Source organism: Populus trichocarpa, chromosome 2, assembly GCF_000002775.5.
Source record: "Populus trichocarpa isolate Nisqually-1 chromosome 2, P.trichocarpa_v4.1, whole genome shotgun sequence".
Taxonomy (NCBI): domain Eukaryota; kingdom Viridiplantae; phylum Streptophyta; class Magnoliopsida; order Malpighiales; family Salicaceae; genus Populus; species Populus trichocarpa.
Genome location: NC_037286.2, coordinates 24652664 through 24665879, shown reverse-complemented (window position 1 = coordinate 24665879; position 13216 = coordinate 24652664). Strand labels below are relative to the sequence as shown.

At 33.6% G+C, this 13216-nt stretch overlaps 1 protein-coding gene and 1 long non-coding RNA gene across 8 annotated transcripts in view; one reads left to right on the top strand and one right to left on the bottom strand.

Moving 5' to 3' along the window:
* The first annotated feature begins 767 nt into the window (after positions 1-767).
* LOC7459551 (MDIS1-interacting receptor like kinase 2) overlaps positions 768-13216 on the top strand; it is a 37859-nt gene continuing 25410 nt past the window's right edge. For 3 of the 7 annotated variants that reach the window (XM_052450297.1, XM_052450296.1, XM_024595716.2), the window contains exon 1: positions 768-3294. In XM_052450297.1, coding sequence (XP_052306257.1) covers positions 768-3294 — 2527 coding nt within the window. Of the gene's footprint in view, positions 4084-4255; positions 4887-13216 lie in introns of those variants that run through there. The other 4 variants (XM_052450295.1, XM_052450294.1, XM_052450293.1 and 1 more) reach the window with 3 other exon arrangements.
* LOC127904964 (uncharacterized) overlaps positions 1033-13216 on the bottom strand; it is a 34243-nt gene continuing 22059 nt past the window's right edge. The window contains exon 3 of the long non-coding RNA XR_008058451.1: positions 1033-1175. This is a non-coding gene — a long non-coding RNA (uncharacterized LOC127904964). The remainder of the gene's footprint in view (positions 1176-13216) is intronic.

Below are 13216 nucleotides of genomic sequence, written 5' to 3'. Positions count from 1 at the left end.
TTTTCAAAACATAAAATATAAGAAAACATGTTATCTTTACCATCTTTATTTATTTTGTAATAATAACCGAACACTATATAAAGATTATTGTTAATTAACCAAACATTATGTACTAAATATTCGTTAAAAAAATGGGTACTAACAAAATTAATGTTAATTTGAATATTCATTTAAAAGTGTTTTAAGGCAAATAAAAACATCCACCGGGTTTGATATTGAATTTATTAAAGAAAAATAAAAATGCTTTATGTAATACATATAATAGTTCATTATTTTTAGACTATACTTTTATTTTGCTTTGAAGATTCATTTAATCCAAATTATTAATGATTTCCATAAATAAAAGTGTTTTACCTATATTAACGAATGCGTATAAAAATGAATTAGACTTAAAATATATTATTTCTACCACCATTTAACCATACAAGGGCCCATGTAGGCATATAACATAGACTTTTCAGAGTGCCTTTTTACAGCTTTCAGTCAATTTATATATCGGTAGCTGTTATTTTGTTATTTTTTTAAAAGTATTTTTTAATTAAAAATATATTAAAATAATATTTTTTATTTTTTTATATTAATACATTAAAATCTAAAAATACTAATTTAAAATATATAAAAAAATAAAAAATATAATTAACGAATGCGTATAAAAAATCAACGAGACTTAACTATATTCACACACACACCCCTACCACCATATAATATAGTTGCAGCTTGAAAGCAATTCCTCACTCTAATTGCTATATAAGATCACTGCCCAGATCATGTCCAGCTTGCATAACCCAAGCATGGCAGCTTCTCAAAAGCTTTATGTTGCTCTCTTCCATGTTCTCCTTCTTTCCTTGTTTCCTTTGAAAGCCAAATCATCTGCAAGAACACAAGCTGAAGCTCTCCTCCAATGGAAAAGCACCTTGTCTTTCTCACCTCCTCCTCTTAGTTCATGGTCTCGTTCCAACCTCAACAACCTCTGCAAGTGGACTGCTGTTTCCTGCAGCTCCACCTCTCGATCAGTCTCTCAAATAAACCTCCGCAGCCTAAACATAACTGGAACACTCGCCCATTTCAACTTCACCCCATTTACTGATCTCACCAGGTTTGACATCCAGAGTAACAATGTCAATGGAACGATACCATCAGCCATTGGCAGCCTCTCCAAGCTCACTCACTTGGACCTCAGTGCCAACCTCTTCGAGGGCAGCATACCTGTGGAGATATCTCAGTTGACAGAGCTTCAGTATCTTAGTCTTTACAACAACAATCTCAACGGTATCATCCCCTTTCAACTTGCCAATCTTCCCAAGGTAAGACACTTGGACCTTGGAGCAAACTACCTCGAAAACCCTGACTGGTCCAAGTTTTCCATGCCTTCTTTGGAATATCTTAGTTTTTTTCTCAATGAACTTACTGCAGAATTCCCCCATTTTATAACCAATTGCCGGAACTTGACGTTTCTGGATTTGTCACTCAATAAATTCACAGGCCAAATACCAGAATTGGTCTATACCAATCTGGGAAAGCTTGAGGCCTTGAATCTCTATAACAATTCATTCCAAGGACCATTGTCATCCAACATTTCGAAGCTTTCCAATCTCAAAAACATTAGTCTACAATATAACCTGTTGAGTGGTCAAATTCCCGAAAGCATTGGTTCGATATCTGGTCTTCAAATTGTTGAGTTGTTCAGCAATTCTTTCCAAGGAAATATTCCATCTTCTATAGGCCACCTTAAGCATCTTGAAAAGCTTGATCTCCGGATGAATGCATTGAACTCAACGATCCCTCCTGAGCTTGGTCTTTGCACTAACCTCACCTACTTGGCCTTGGCTGATAATCAGCTAAGTGGGGAATTGCCTTTGTCTTTGTCCAATCTATCTAAAATAGCAGATATGGGTTTATCTGAAAACTCTCTCTCCGGTGAGATCTCACCTACCCTTATATCCAACTGGACTGAATTGATCTCGCTTCAGGTTCAAAACAATTTGTTTTCTGGAAATATTCCTCCAGAAATTGGGAAATTGACAATGCTTCAATACCTTTTTCTGTATAATAACACATTCTCTGGTTCCATTCCCCCGGAGATAGGAAACTTGAAGGAGTTGCTAAGTCTAGACCTTTCAGGAAACCAGCTTTCAGGCCCCCTTCCTCCACCATTATGGAATCTCACAAATCTTCAAATCCTGAATCTTTTCTCAAATAACATCACCGGTAAAATTCCATCAGAAGTTGGAAATTTGACGATGCTGCAAATTCTTGATCTCAACACCAACCAGCTCCATGGGGAGTTGCCACAGACCATTTCAAATATTACTTCTTTAACTTCCATCAATCTGTTTGGCAATAACCTCTCTGGTAGCATTCCAAGTGATTTTGGGAAGTACATGCCTTCTCTAGCGTATGCTAGCTTTTCAAACAATAGTTTCTCTGGAGAATTGCCGCCTGAATTGTGTAGAGGTCTGAGTCTTCAACAATTTACTGTCAATGAAAACAGTTTTACAGGGTCACTGCCAACCTGCTTGAGGAATTGTTCGAAGCTAACACGAGTTCGGCTTGAAGAGAACCGATTCACTGGAAACATCACTAATGCATTTGGTGTCCTTCCAAATCTTGTTTTTGTTGCCCTCAGTGACAATCAATTTATTGGTGAAATCTCACCAGATTGGGGAGAATGTAAAAACCTCACCAATTTACAGATGGACGGAAACAGAATTTCTGGTGAAATCCCTGCTGAGCTTGGGAAGTTGCCCCAGCTGCAAGTTCTAAGTCTGGGCTCCAATGAACTGACTGGGAGGATTCCTGCTGAACTGGGAAATCTGAGCAAGTTATTCATGCTCAATTTGAGCAACAATCAGTTGACAGGGGAGGTACCTCAGAGTCTAACCAGCTTGAAAGGTCTTAATTCTCTCGACTTATCTGATAACAAGCTGACTGGAAACATATCAAAAGAGCTTGGGAGTTATGAGAAGCTATCAAGCTTGGATTTGAGCCACAACAACCTTGCTGGTGAAATACCTTTTGAACTGGGCAACTTAAACTCGTTGCAGTACTTGTTGGATCTTAGCAGCAACTCACTCTCAGGAGCCATACCTCAAAATTTTGCGAAGCTATCGCGGTTGGAGACTCTGAATGTCTCACATAACCATCTCTCAGGAAGAATCCCAGATTCGCTGTCTTCCATGCTTAGCCTGTCTTCTTTCGATTTCTCATACAATGAGTTGACAGGTCCTATACCAACTGGAAGCGTTTTCAAAAATGCATCCGCAAGATCTTTTGTTGGAAATTCTGGATTGTGCGGTGAAGGAGAAGGACTATCACAATGCCCAACAACAGACAGCAAGTCCTCAAAGGATAACAAAAAGGTTCTTATTGGTGTTATCGTTCCGGTTTGTGGCTTATTAGTAATAGCAACTATCTTTTCTGTTCTGCTATGTTTCCGAAAAAACAAACTGCTTGATGAAGAGACCAAAATAGTCAACAATGGTGAGAGTTCCAAGTCAGTGATATGGGAAAGAGAAAGCAAATTCACATTTGGGGATATTGTCAAGGCCACTGATGACTTCAACGAGAAGTACTGCATTGGAAGAGGAGGATTTGGTAGTGTTTACAAAGCAGTATTATCTACAGGTCAAGTAGTTGCAGTCAAGAAACTCAACATGTCAGACTCCAATGACATCCCAGCAACCAATCGCCAGAGTTTCGAGAATGAGATTAAAATGCTGACAGAAGTTAGGCACCGGAACATCATAAAGCTTTATGGGTTTTGCTCCAGGAGGGGCTGCTTGTACCTGGTTTACGAGCATGTTGAAAGAGGAAGTCTGGGAAAAGTGTTGTATGGGATAGAAGGGGAAGTGGAGCTTGGTTGGGGCAGGAGAGTGAATACAGTGCGAGGAGTTGCTCATGCAATTGCCTACTTGCACCATGACTGTTCTCCGCCCATTGTGCACCGTGACATATCACTGAACAACATTTTGCTAGAGACAGATTTTGAGCCACGTCTTGCGGATTTTGGCACAGCAAGACTCTTGAATACAGATTCCTCCAACTGGACTGCAGTTGCTGGGTCTTATGGCTACATGGCTCCAGGTAAGACAACAATCCTATGTTGTTGATTTTTGTTCTTGTCATTTGAGTATCTGCTCTAAAATTATAAAAGCTATAACATGTGTACAACAAGGAAATGAGAAACATGGCATGATGTTAAAAACTTTCATACTGGATGTTTCAAATGTTCATTTTGATTGCCTGGTGATTTCAGAACTGGCACAAACAATGCGGGTCACAGACAAATGCGATGTGTATAGCTTTGGGGTGGTTGCTTTGGAAGTCATGATGGGAAGGCACCCGGGAGACCTCTTATCTTCATTGTCATCAATGAAACCACCTTTGTCAAGCGATCCAGAGTTGTTTCTAAAGGATGTGCTAGACCCGCGGCTCGAAGCTCCCACAGGCCAAGTAGCAGAGGAAGTTGTTTTCGTAGTTACAGTGGCCTTAGCATGCACACAAACCAAGCCAGAGGCACGGCCCACCATGCATTTTGTGGCACAAGAATTAGCAGCAAGAACTCAAGCTTACCTGGCTGAGCCACTGAACTCGATAACTATCAGCAAGTTGAGAAGTTTTCAAAAATAGAACAAGATGGACCTCGTAGGATAGGCTACTTTTGATTTTGGTTTGACAGAATTCCATGGCTTTCACGAATTACAATTCAAGGAGGTGGGCTTTGCTTCCTTGTGGCTGTCTTAGTATAAAGATTATAGTACCAGAGTACGGATGCATGTTCCGTATCATGTATTACTAGTGGATGCCCGTGCTATCTTTTTATTTTTATAAAAAATACTGTAAAAATTTATAATATAAAAAATAATATATTTATAATATTAATAATATATTTTTTTCAAATTTATTAATTATTTTATTAATAATATTAATTATAATAAAAATAATAATATTTATAACACAAATAATAATATTTTTTATATGAACACTTTGAATTATAAGAGAAATAATAATATTTATAACACACATTATTATATTAAGAAAACTGAAGAATATTTATAACACAAATTATTTGGGTCCTAGCGAGGACCCAAGCGAATTAAGTCTTGAGGTAAGATCCATTATCATTGGATTCTGCGGAAGACCCATTGTCATTAGGTCCTGCACTAGACCCATTACCATTAGGTCCAGTGCAGGACCCATTACCATTAGGTCTTAGCGCAGGGTCTAAGCGAATTGGGTCCTGACAACAGCCAATTACCATTGGATCCTAACACAGGCGCATAGGCAGGGCAGCCCAAGCGCCAGGTCTCGCCACGCGGCGCACGGGTATGGGTGTGCGCTCTTGGCAAGCTAGCCCCAGCGCCACGTAGCACTCGGGTCTAACCCAGCGGAAGGGCGGGCAGCCAAAACACAAAACAAATTTGCAGAAATTGAACGCTTGGGTTGCCCTGCCTGTGCGTCTACGTTATACGATTAAGATAAAAGGTTATACGATTGCAGAAAATATTATTATACGATTACGCTAGAGATTGTAGAAAATACCAAATTGCAGAAACTGAACAGAGATTGCAGAAACTAAACAAATATCTTCTTGAATTTCTACGATTACGCCAAAACACAAAACAAATTTGCAGAAACTGAACGCAAATACCAAATTGTACAAACAGAAGGGAAGATGAAATACCAAAATAAATATAGAAATTGAACGCAAATATCAAATTGCAGAAGCTGAAGGAAAAATGAAATACCAAATTTTGTAGAAGCGAAAGACAAAATATCACTCAAAAAAATTTGTTTATAAATACGCGAAAGTTGTGTTTGAGATTAAGTCTCGTTCTATAAAACCAGCTCTGATACAAAGAATTCAATTAACACAAAATAAATACGAACACGAAAGAGAGGGAGGCTAGAATTCTCCTTTTGTTGATATGTGAAAAGTATATTATTTAACCTAAATACAAAGAGCTTATATATAGGTTAAGCTAAAAATATTATTCTACCATTAATAAATAAAACAAGATAAATGTATTATTTAACAGGAGGCTCTCTAAGATTATTAAAAGAACTCTAAAACGCGTGGGGAAAGCACTGTAGCTTTCCCCACAAAACATTTTTTTTATAGTTATTATTATATTATTACTACACTGTAGCTAGCTGTCTGGTTTTTTTTTAGCTTGGAAAGTATTTGACTTACAGAAGCGAGATCATCATATTGATGCATTAAATGCTTTGAAAATTTACATTGTCTTTTGTCTTTCTCTGCAATTGGGTCTTCCCTTATTCTCTACAGTTGAGGGGGTTGCTAGATTTTCTGACTTGCCATCAGCTTGAAAATAATTAAAGGAACATGCCAAGAGACAATGAGCTTACACAACTGATTTTCGCGTCTTGGAAGCTGTGTTCACCAATGGTTTAGGCATGGGGATAAAATATATGCATAGCTAGCCGTGGAGTTGTGCATTAAATGAATATGACATTGACATCATTATACATACATACTTGCCCTTACCTCTTCATTATTTCTTGTTATGATTTAGTTAGCACTTCTATTTTGGTTAGTATAGTCGGCAAGCCTTTTTTGTTTTTGTCTGTAATTGCTTTATTGCATGGGGTGGTGCTCTTCTGGAGTGTTTTTTAGTAATTCAATTCTCTCGACTCCTAGCTCTCTTATGATATTTTAAGGTGATTTTTGTGCAACTTTTATTCTTTGGGTTGGGTTAGCTTTTACCAGCAAGTAGCGTTTGTTGAGGGTTCAGGTGGGATGTGCTTTTTTTTTTAGTGCATGCCAATTTGTCATGCTTTCTTATTTTTCATTTGCATGTTTTTTCAGGGTAGTACTTTCTTTTTACCGTGCATTGGTTCTTAGGTTCTTCATCGTTTCTTCTTTTTTATTTCACTCATAGTTACCTGTTGGTTTGTTGTCGATTTTATGCATTAGTCTTTTTTCCATTCCCCTGTTATTTATCATTGGTTTTTCTTAGTTGCTACTGTTCTTCATTTCCTCTATCAGATCATCTTTCAGGAGAGGACTTAAACTTCAAGGTTAGAACATGCCTCTGTTTTTTGCTTTTAAGATTGTGTTGTGAGGAATTACTATATTCATGTTGTTGTCTGCATCTCAAATTCTTGTGCATGGGAGGGCTGGGAGGGCACTTTGTCGCATTTTGTTTCCATAATACTTAATATGTGGCTTTCGACTTTTAGCACATAGAAGCTATTGGCCAACTATTTGTTTAGTGCATGAGGCATTTGTTATGACAAGCAAATGTTGCAAAGATTTTATCTTGCCCAAAAAATGTTAGCCGTTCAAGTCATCCCAGTTTCTTTCAAGAAAATAGGATCCCGCAAGATATTTTTGTTTTGTTCCTATTTTATGCCTCTCCATGTAAACTTATTTTTCAATGGTGTATTTTACAAGTTTTAATCCTGCATTCATGCACTTTTCCTTATAAACTCTTAACATGCAAGCTCTGTTGTTTATATTTGATGTCTCTTATTTTTTTTTTTCCTTTTTGATGTACAGAGATAGTGTTTATGTTGTCAAAACAAAACTTAATGAGCAAAGGTTTTTTTGTTTTTTTGCCTGTAATGGATGGTCATGCAAATCGTTTAAAAATTAGTACGAAAGACCACTTAATGAGCAAAGGTTGCTTCTTCTTTTTTTGGCATAATGGGTGGCCATACAAATCATTACAAAAATTAGTATGAAAGATCTGTTGGGCTAATTCTTGATTTTTGTTGTTTCTAACCATTGATTTATTTCGTATACTAATTTCACCTCTGCGATGTTTCTTGGCGTTGGAGAAGAAAACAAAAAAAGAATTCATATCCTTTCTAGGTTTTTTCGGTCTACTATTATCTTTATATTTAGGAATTCAAGGTCCATTTATGAGAGATTATTTAATTGTCATGAAAAAAAGACACATATGATTCATGATATTGTATATTAATTTGTATATGTTTCTCAACATCACAATTAAAACTTGAGTTATATATTTATTAAGACATGTTGTTTTATTAGATATAATTAAGCATTGGTTTTTATGATGAGGTTAGGTTAATTATTCTTCGTTTAAGAACATGAGCTTACAACGAATTTGGCATGCCTGAAGATCATATAAAGGAGGGAGGTCATAATTCTCTTTTTTTAGCGGTGTTTATATATGTCAATCTACGAATTATAATTGGGTTTTATCAAAAAAAAAATCTTACCCTATTTTTTTAAAATCTTTTTAAAGATGACAAAACATAAGACACTCTCATTAAAAAATTACAAAAATTATTGTCCTTCTTCTTTGCAGATTTTGTTTTTGTTTTCTTGCCTTTCCAATATGTCCTTGCATATAGCATAACTTCTTCTTCTTGGCGCTTGCTAGGATCGTCATGTTTCTTTCACCTGAATATGCCTTTCCATTTCCATTTCCTTGCATATATACGGCATAACTTATTTGCTTTATGCCTTTCCATTTCCTTGCATGCTTAGTCATGGTTATGGTATTTCAATGTTTAACAACACGTAATGTTCTTTTTTAGCTCCTTGATCTTTTATTGTTGTATCTTCATCACATTTGTTCAACTTATTTCTTCAATTATATATCCTTTAGAGCGAGAAGGGGGTTTGTATTTCCAACTTATTGTTGTCAAAACAAAACTACTTAATGAGCAAAGGTTGTTCTTTTTTGGACGTGATGGATGACCATACATGACCCTTGGAAGATTATGCAGGCTCATCAAGTGAACATCTTTGTGGAGATATTGATGTCGGTCCTGCACCAGCACTTCCAAAGAAGCAACACCTCTCCATTTCATCACCTGAAAAGATTTGCATCTCCAATATCATTTAGTTAGTTCTCTGTAATGCTTCACCATCTCTTTGTTTAACAAACAATCATCTATATCATTCTCCTTTTCTAATTGCCTTCCTTTCTTTGTGAACTCATGTACTGAGCAATAATTACATCTTTATTTCTCATTTCTTATTTATCTTCAAGAATATTTGATGCTTATTGCTTTAAGAATAATTTATAGCTTAGGAAAAAAATTAACATTTAGTTAATCAATGCTTTCTTATCCAACATCGGAAGCTGATTGAACGTCTTCATCACGTGCTTTTTTATTACAACCTGTTGCTCATTGACGTCTACTTTTCTATCTATATGTATAAATTAAGCATAAAATATTTAGCTTAGGCACTTTTATTCTACTTGGATTTAATTGCCTTTACTTAACTTTTGCGATTCACTGCTAACTTTATAAATATCATGTCTTTTGCTGTTGTATAATATTTCTAATTATTTTATCACTGTTTATTATAATAATTAGAACCAAATTTCACTTAAAACACTCGCAGCATCACGCGGGTATCAAAACTAGTAAAAGCTATAACATGTGTGCAACAAGGAAATGGAAAACATGGCATGATGCATGTTAAAAACTTTCATACTGGATGTTTCAGATGTTCATTTTGATTGCCTGGTGTTTTCAGAACTGGCACAAACAAACAATGCGGGTCACAGACAAATGCGATGTGTATAACTTTATAAATATTATATTTTTTGTTGATTGCATTATGCATGTTAAATTTATTTTTAATATAATACATTAAATCAATCTAAAAATTATTTTAAAAAAACTAATTTAAAATTAAAAATAATTATGTTTTTACAAAAACCACTTTACAACTACGAATACGAAAACAAATGGAGCCTAATTAATTCTGTCACCATGCAGGATACTTCTGTTATTTGTAACCTCACATAGAAATGTTTTGCATGTGTGGATGTGCGGTGTGTAGCATCTAATAGATATAACTAGTTATTTCATCTGTTTTTTTTTTTTTTACCGTGATTCAAATATTTTTTTTAAAAATTAAAGATAAATTAGAATATTTTTTTTAAAAACTAAATACACACAATACTATTAAAAAATCTCTATTAAAAAAAGATTAAATAAGAAAAAAATATCACAAAAAAGAGATATTAATTGAAACATAATTTAAAAATTATTTAAGAAAAAAGACATTACAAAAATATCATTTAAAAATAACAATATTAGAAGAAAAAAAATAGCTCAGATATTGTGGTTTAACTCGTCAAACCTATGCTCTGGGTTGTGGACTCAACTAGGTTCAATAATTTTTTCTTAAATTTATATTTAACTTTTAAAAAAAACACCAAAAAAAAAAAACAAAAGAGAAAATATTTAAAGAGGTGGCCCTCGAGCCTATGGCTCAGTGCCCCTGGGCCATTGTAAAGAAAAGCCCAAGTATGTGGGTGACTCTTTAGGGGCCTAGGTCTGTGTGCCTAGACTTGGTTTTATTTTTTTTATATATATATTTGAAAAGGGTGGATGACCTCTAGGTAATGAGACTAGTTGTCTATGGAAAGACGATGACCTCTAGGTAATGGGGCTAGTTGTCAATGGAAAGACGCGTCACCTCCAAAGCATCCTATCTAAGGTAAGTTGCATTATTAATTGATTTTTTTAAGGTCATTTTCTATGTGTTGGTCTGTCTAAAGTTCAAGAAAGGTCATTCTCAGTAAGAAGATTATTTTTTTTTCAGATTAAAACCTAACCATTTTAAAACAAAAACAAAAAAAAAATTCATATCCCAAAAAAAAATCAATTTGATTTTTATGGTGTTTTTGAAATTTTGTTCAAATCCTAATGAATAATCACAAACTTGTTATGATACTAATTAATTAATTTTTGAGTTTTTCAAAGTATGATAAAGATGCAATTTTTATTATTTTTTTAAAAAACATATACATGAAAAGATTTTAGAACTTGGTTATATGCATACAAATAAAAACACATTTTTATATTTTTTTAAATAAGATTTTTTTTTTGTATTTTTCGAAATTTTTGAAGAAAAGCGGGTATATTTAATATTGGATCGGTATCTTTTAGTGTAAGTTTACAACCCAAATATTAAATGAAAATGTTGGAAAACACACGAGAGACCCACAAATAAATTTAAAATAGTCTTTGATTTTTTTCAGAAATTTTGAAAATCATTTGAGATTTGTTTGGAAAAAACATAAAAAATAAAAAAATAAACATTGCTGAGAAATTATTAGGACGTGTTTGCCAAACATGTCCTTAACTAAAAATCAGAGGCTTAAAAAAACATTTTAAGATCGTGTGGCAAAGACGTCTTAAGAACAAAAATATTGTGTTTTTTTTTTCTTTGATAAAATTAAACATGTCTAACATGGTCTTAAACTAACGTATTCAACCCAGCCAAGAAATATAAATTCAACCCAGCCACGTGAGCTAGGTTCCTAACCCAAAGTCCAAGCCTAGAAATATAGTCAAGAAATATAAATTAAAAATTAAAAATAAAAAATTAAACAAGGTTTTGTTTGCTTATATCTCATTAAGAATAATGAGAACAAAATGAAGAACCCAAAAACATAAACTTTAATTTCAACCATGTTATGTCAAATTGAAGGCATGGAGACATGTAAAAAAGGCATTATTGAAACAAGAATTTGAGACTACATCATTACAATGAATACTCAATCATCATAATGAATTGATTTTATGCACACAAAAAAACTGAAGAATAAATTCCTTGATTTCAGTATTTTTAAGTCATTAAAATCCTAAATTAATAATCAACAAGCATGCACATACATGTAAAAACCAATAAATAATCAAAAAATTTGTAAATCAATTACCTAAGATAATCTTCATCGTATGAACACTAAACCCAGGAAATGATGAAGCTTGGAAACTCAGCAGTAAGCCTAAACCTAGAATACGTGGGCTGACAAGATTTAAGACATGAATAAACGGCCCTCTGCAGAGGGGGAAGTCATGAATATGTGGATTGACATGATTTCCTAGGAGCCAGGCCGAAGCATCATCGCTCATAAATTCTTTAGTGTATGCTAGATTATTCATTAGAGTTTATTCAAATTGTTTTTTAGTACTTTTTTTTCAATTCAAATATATATATATATATATATAAACATGCATGTATTATTAATTTTTTTTTAGTAATTTTTTTAATTCTAGCTAAGGTTAACTTGATGTGATTTCATCGATTTGATCAATTAAAAAAACAACATCAATAGCCATAAAGAATATAGTTCGACTTGCAAAAATTTAAGACAACATTTTATTTTAAACAAAATATTGAAACAACAATATATTGGATAGATTGAGGACAACTATGGTTAATCTATCAAATCTACAACTCAGATCATGAGACTATGATATTCCATATAAAGAAAATCAAAGTAAATTACAAAACTTAATTCTCAATCAATCTAGTGTTGGAGAATGAAATTAAGAAAAATCAATTAAAAAATCATCCTGTTAAACTCGTAACTTAGGTCATGAGATTGAGATATCTTTATAGAAAGTAAACATAAAAAATAACTTGAGTTTAGTCCAGGTTGATCTACTAAACTCGCGATCAAGATCATAAAAATTTGATAATTTTATAAAAAACAAATCAAAACAAATAAAACTCAATTTTTAATATATTTATTATTAAATAATAAAATAAATAATATTTTATGAGGTGATGCTATTAAAATCACCATCCTTTTAATTCATTGTTAATAATAATAATAATAATAATAATATATTTGCCTGGAGAAAGAGAGAGAGAGGTGTACATAATAAATACTATAAAATTTATATTCCTAGAATTTATACCATCATCTAGGCCTTTTTTTAAAAAACAAATCCTTAATACATGGTTTTTTTCTTTGAAAAAAAAAAAACTCTGGGCTGGCGACTATACCTGCATTATGCATAGTTAAGTTTATAAATCTTTCAATTTAATTTTTTATATTTGCAAGGAATATCTTCAAACTAATTTATGTGCAAAAAAAAAACTAAATTTTTTTACTATATATTTATTTTTATTTGAGGTTAATGAATATCTTCAAACTAATTTATGTGCAAAAAAAAAAAACTAAGGCATATATTTTTTATTCTTATGTAATTTTAGACTCGCGGGGAAATACATAACAAATAAAAATTAACTATAACTAAAAAGGATAAGTGTTTTACTGTAGCGAGAATTACTATGGACTATGAGTGCTTTCACTGTGGATTGCACTGTTATGCACTATAGCGGAGGTTGCTATGAACTGTAAGTGCTTTCACTTTACACTGCACTGTTTGGTAGGGTCATGGTGAGGTTGCAGGCTAGAGGCGCCTAGCTGGAGGCACACCTCCTGAGGTTGCGGACACCTGG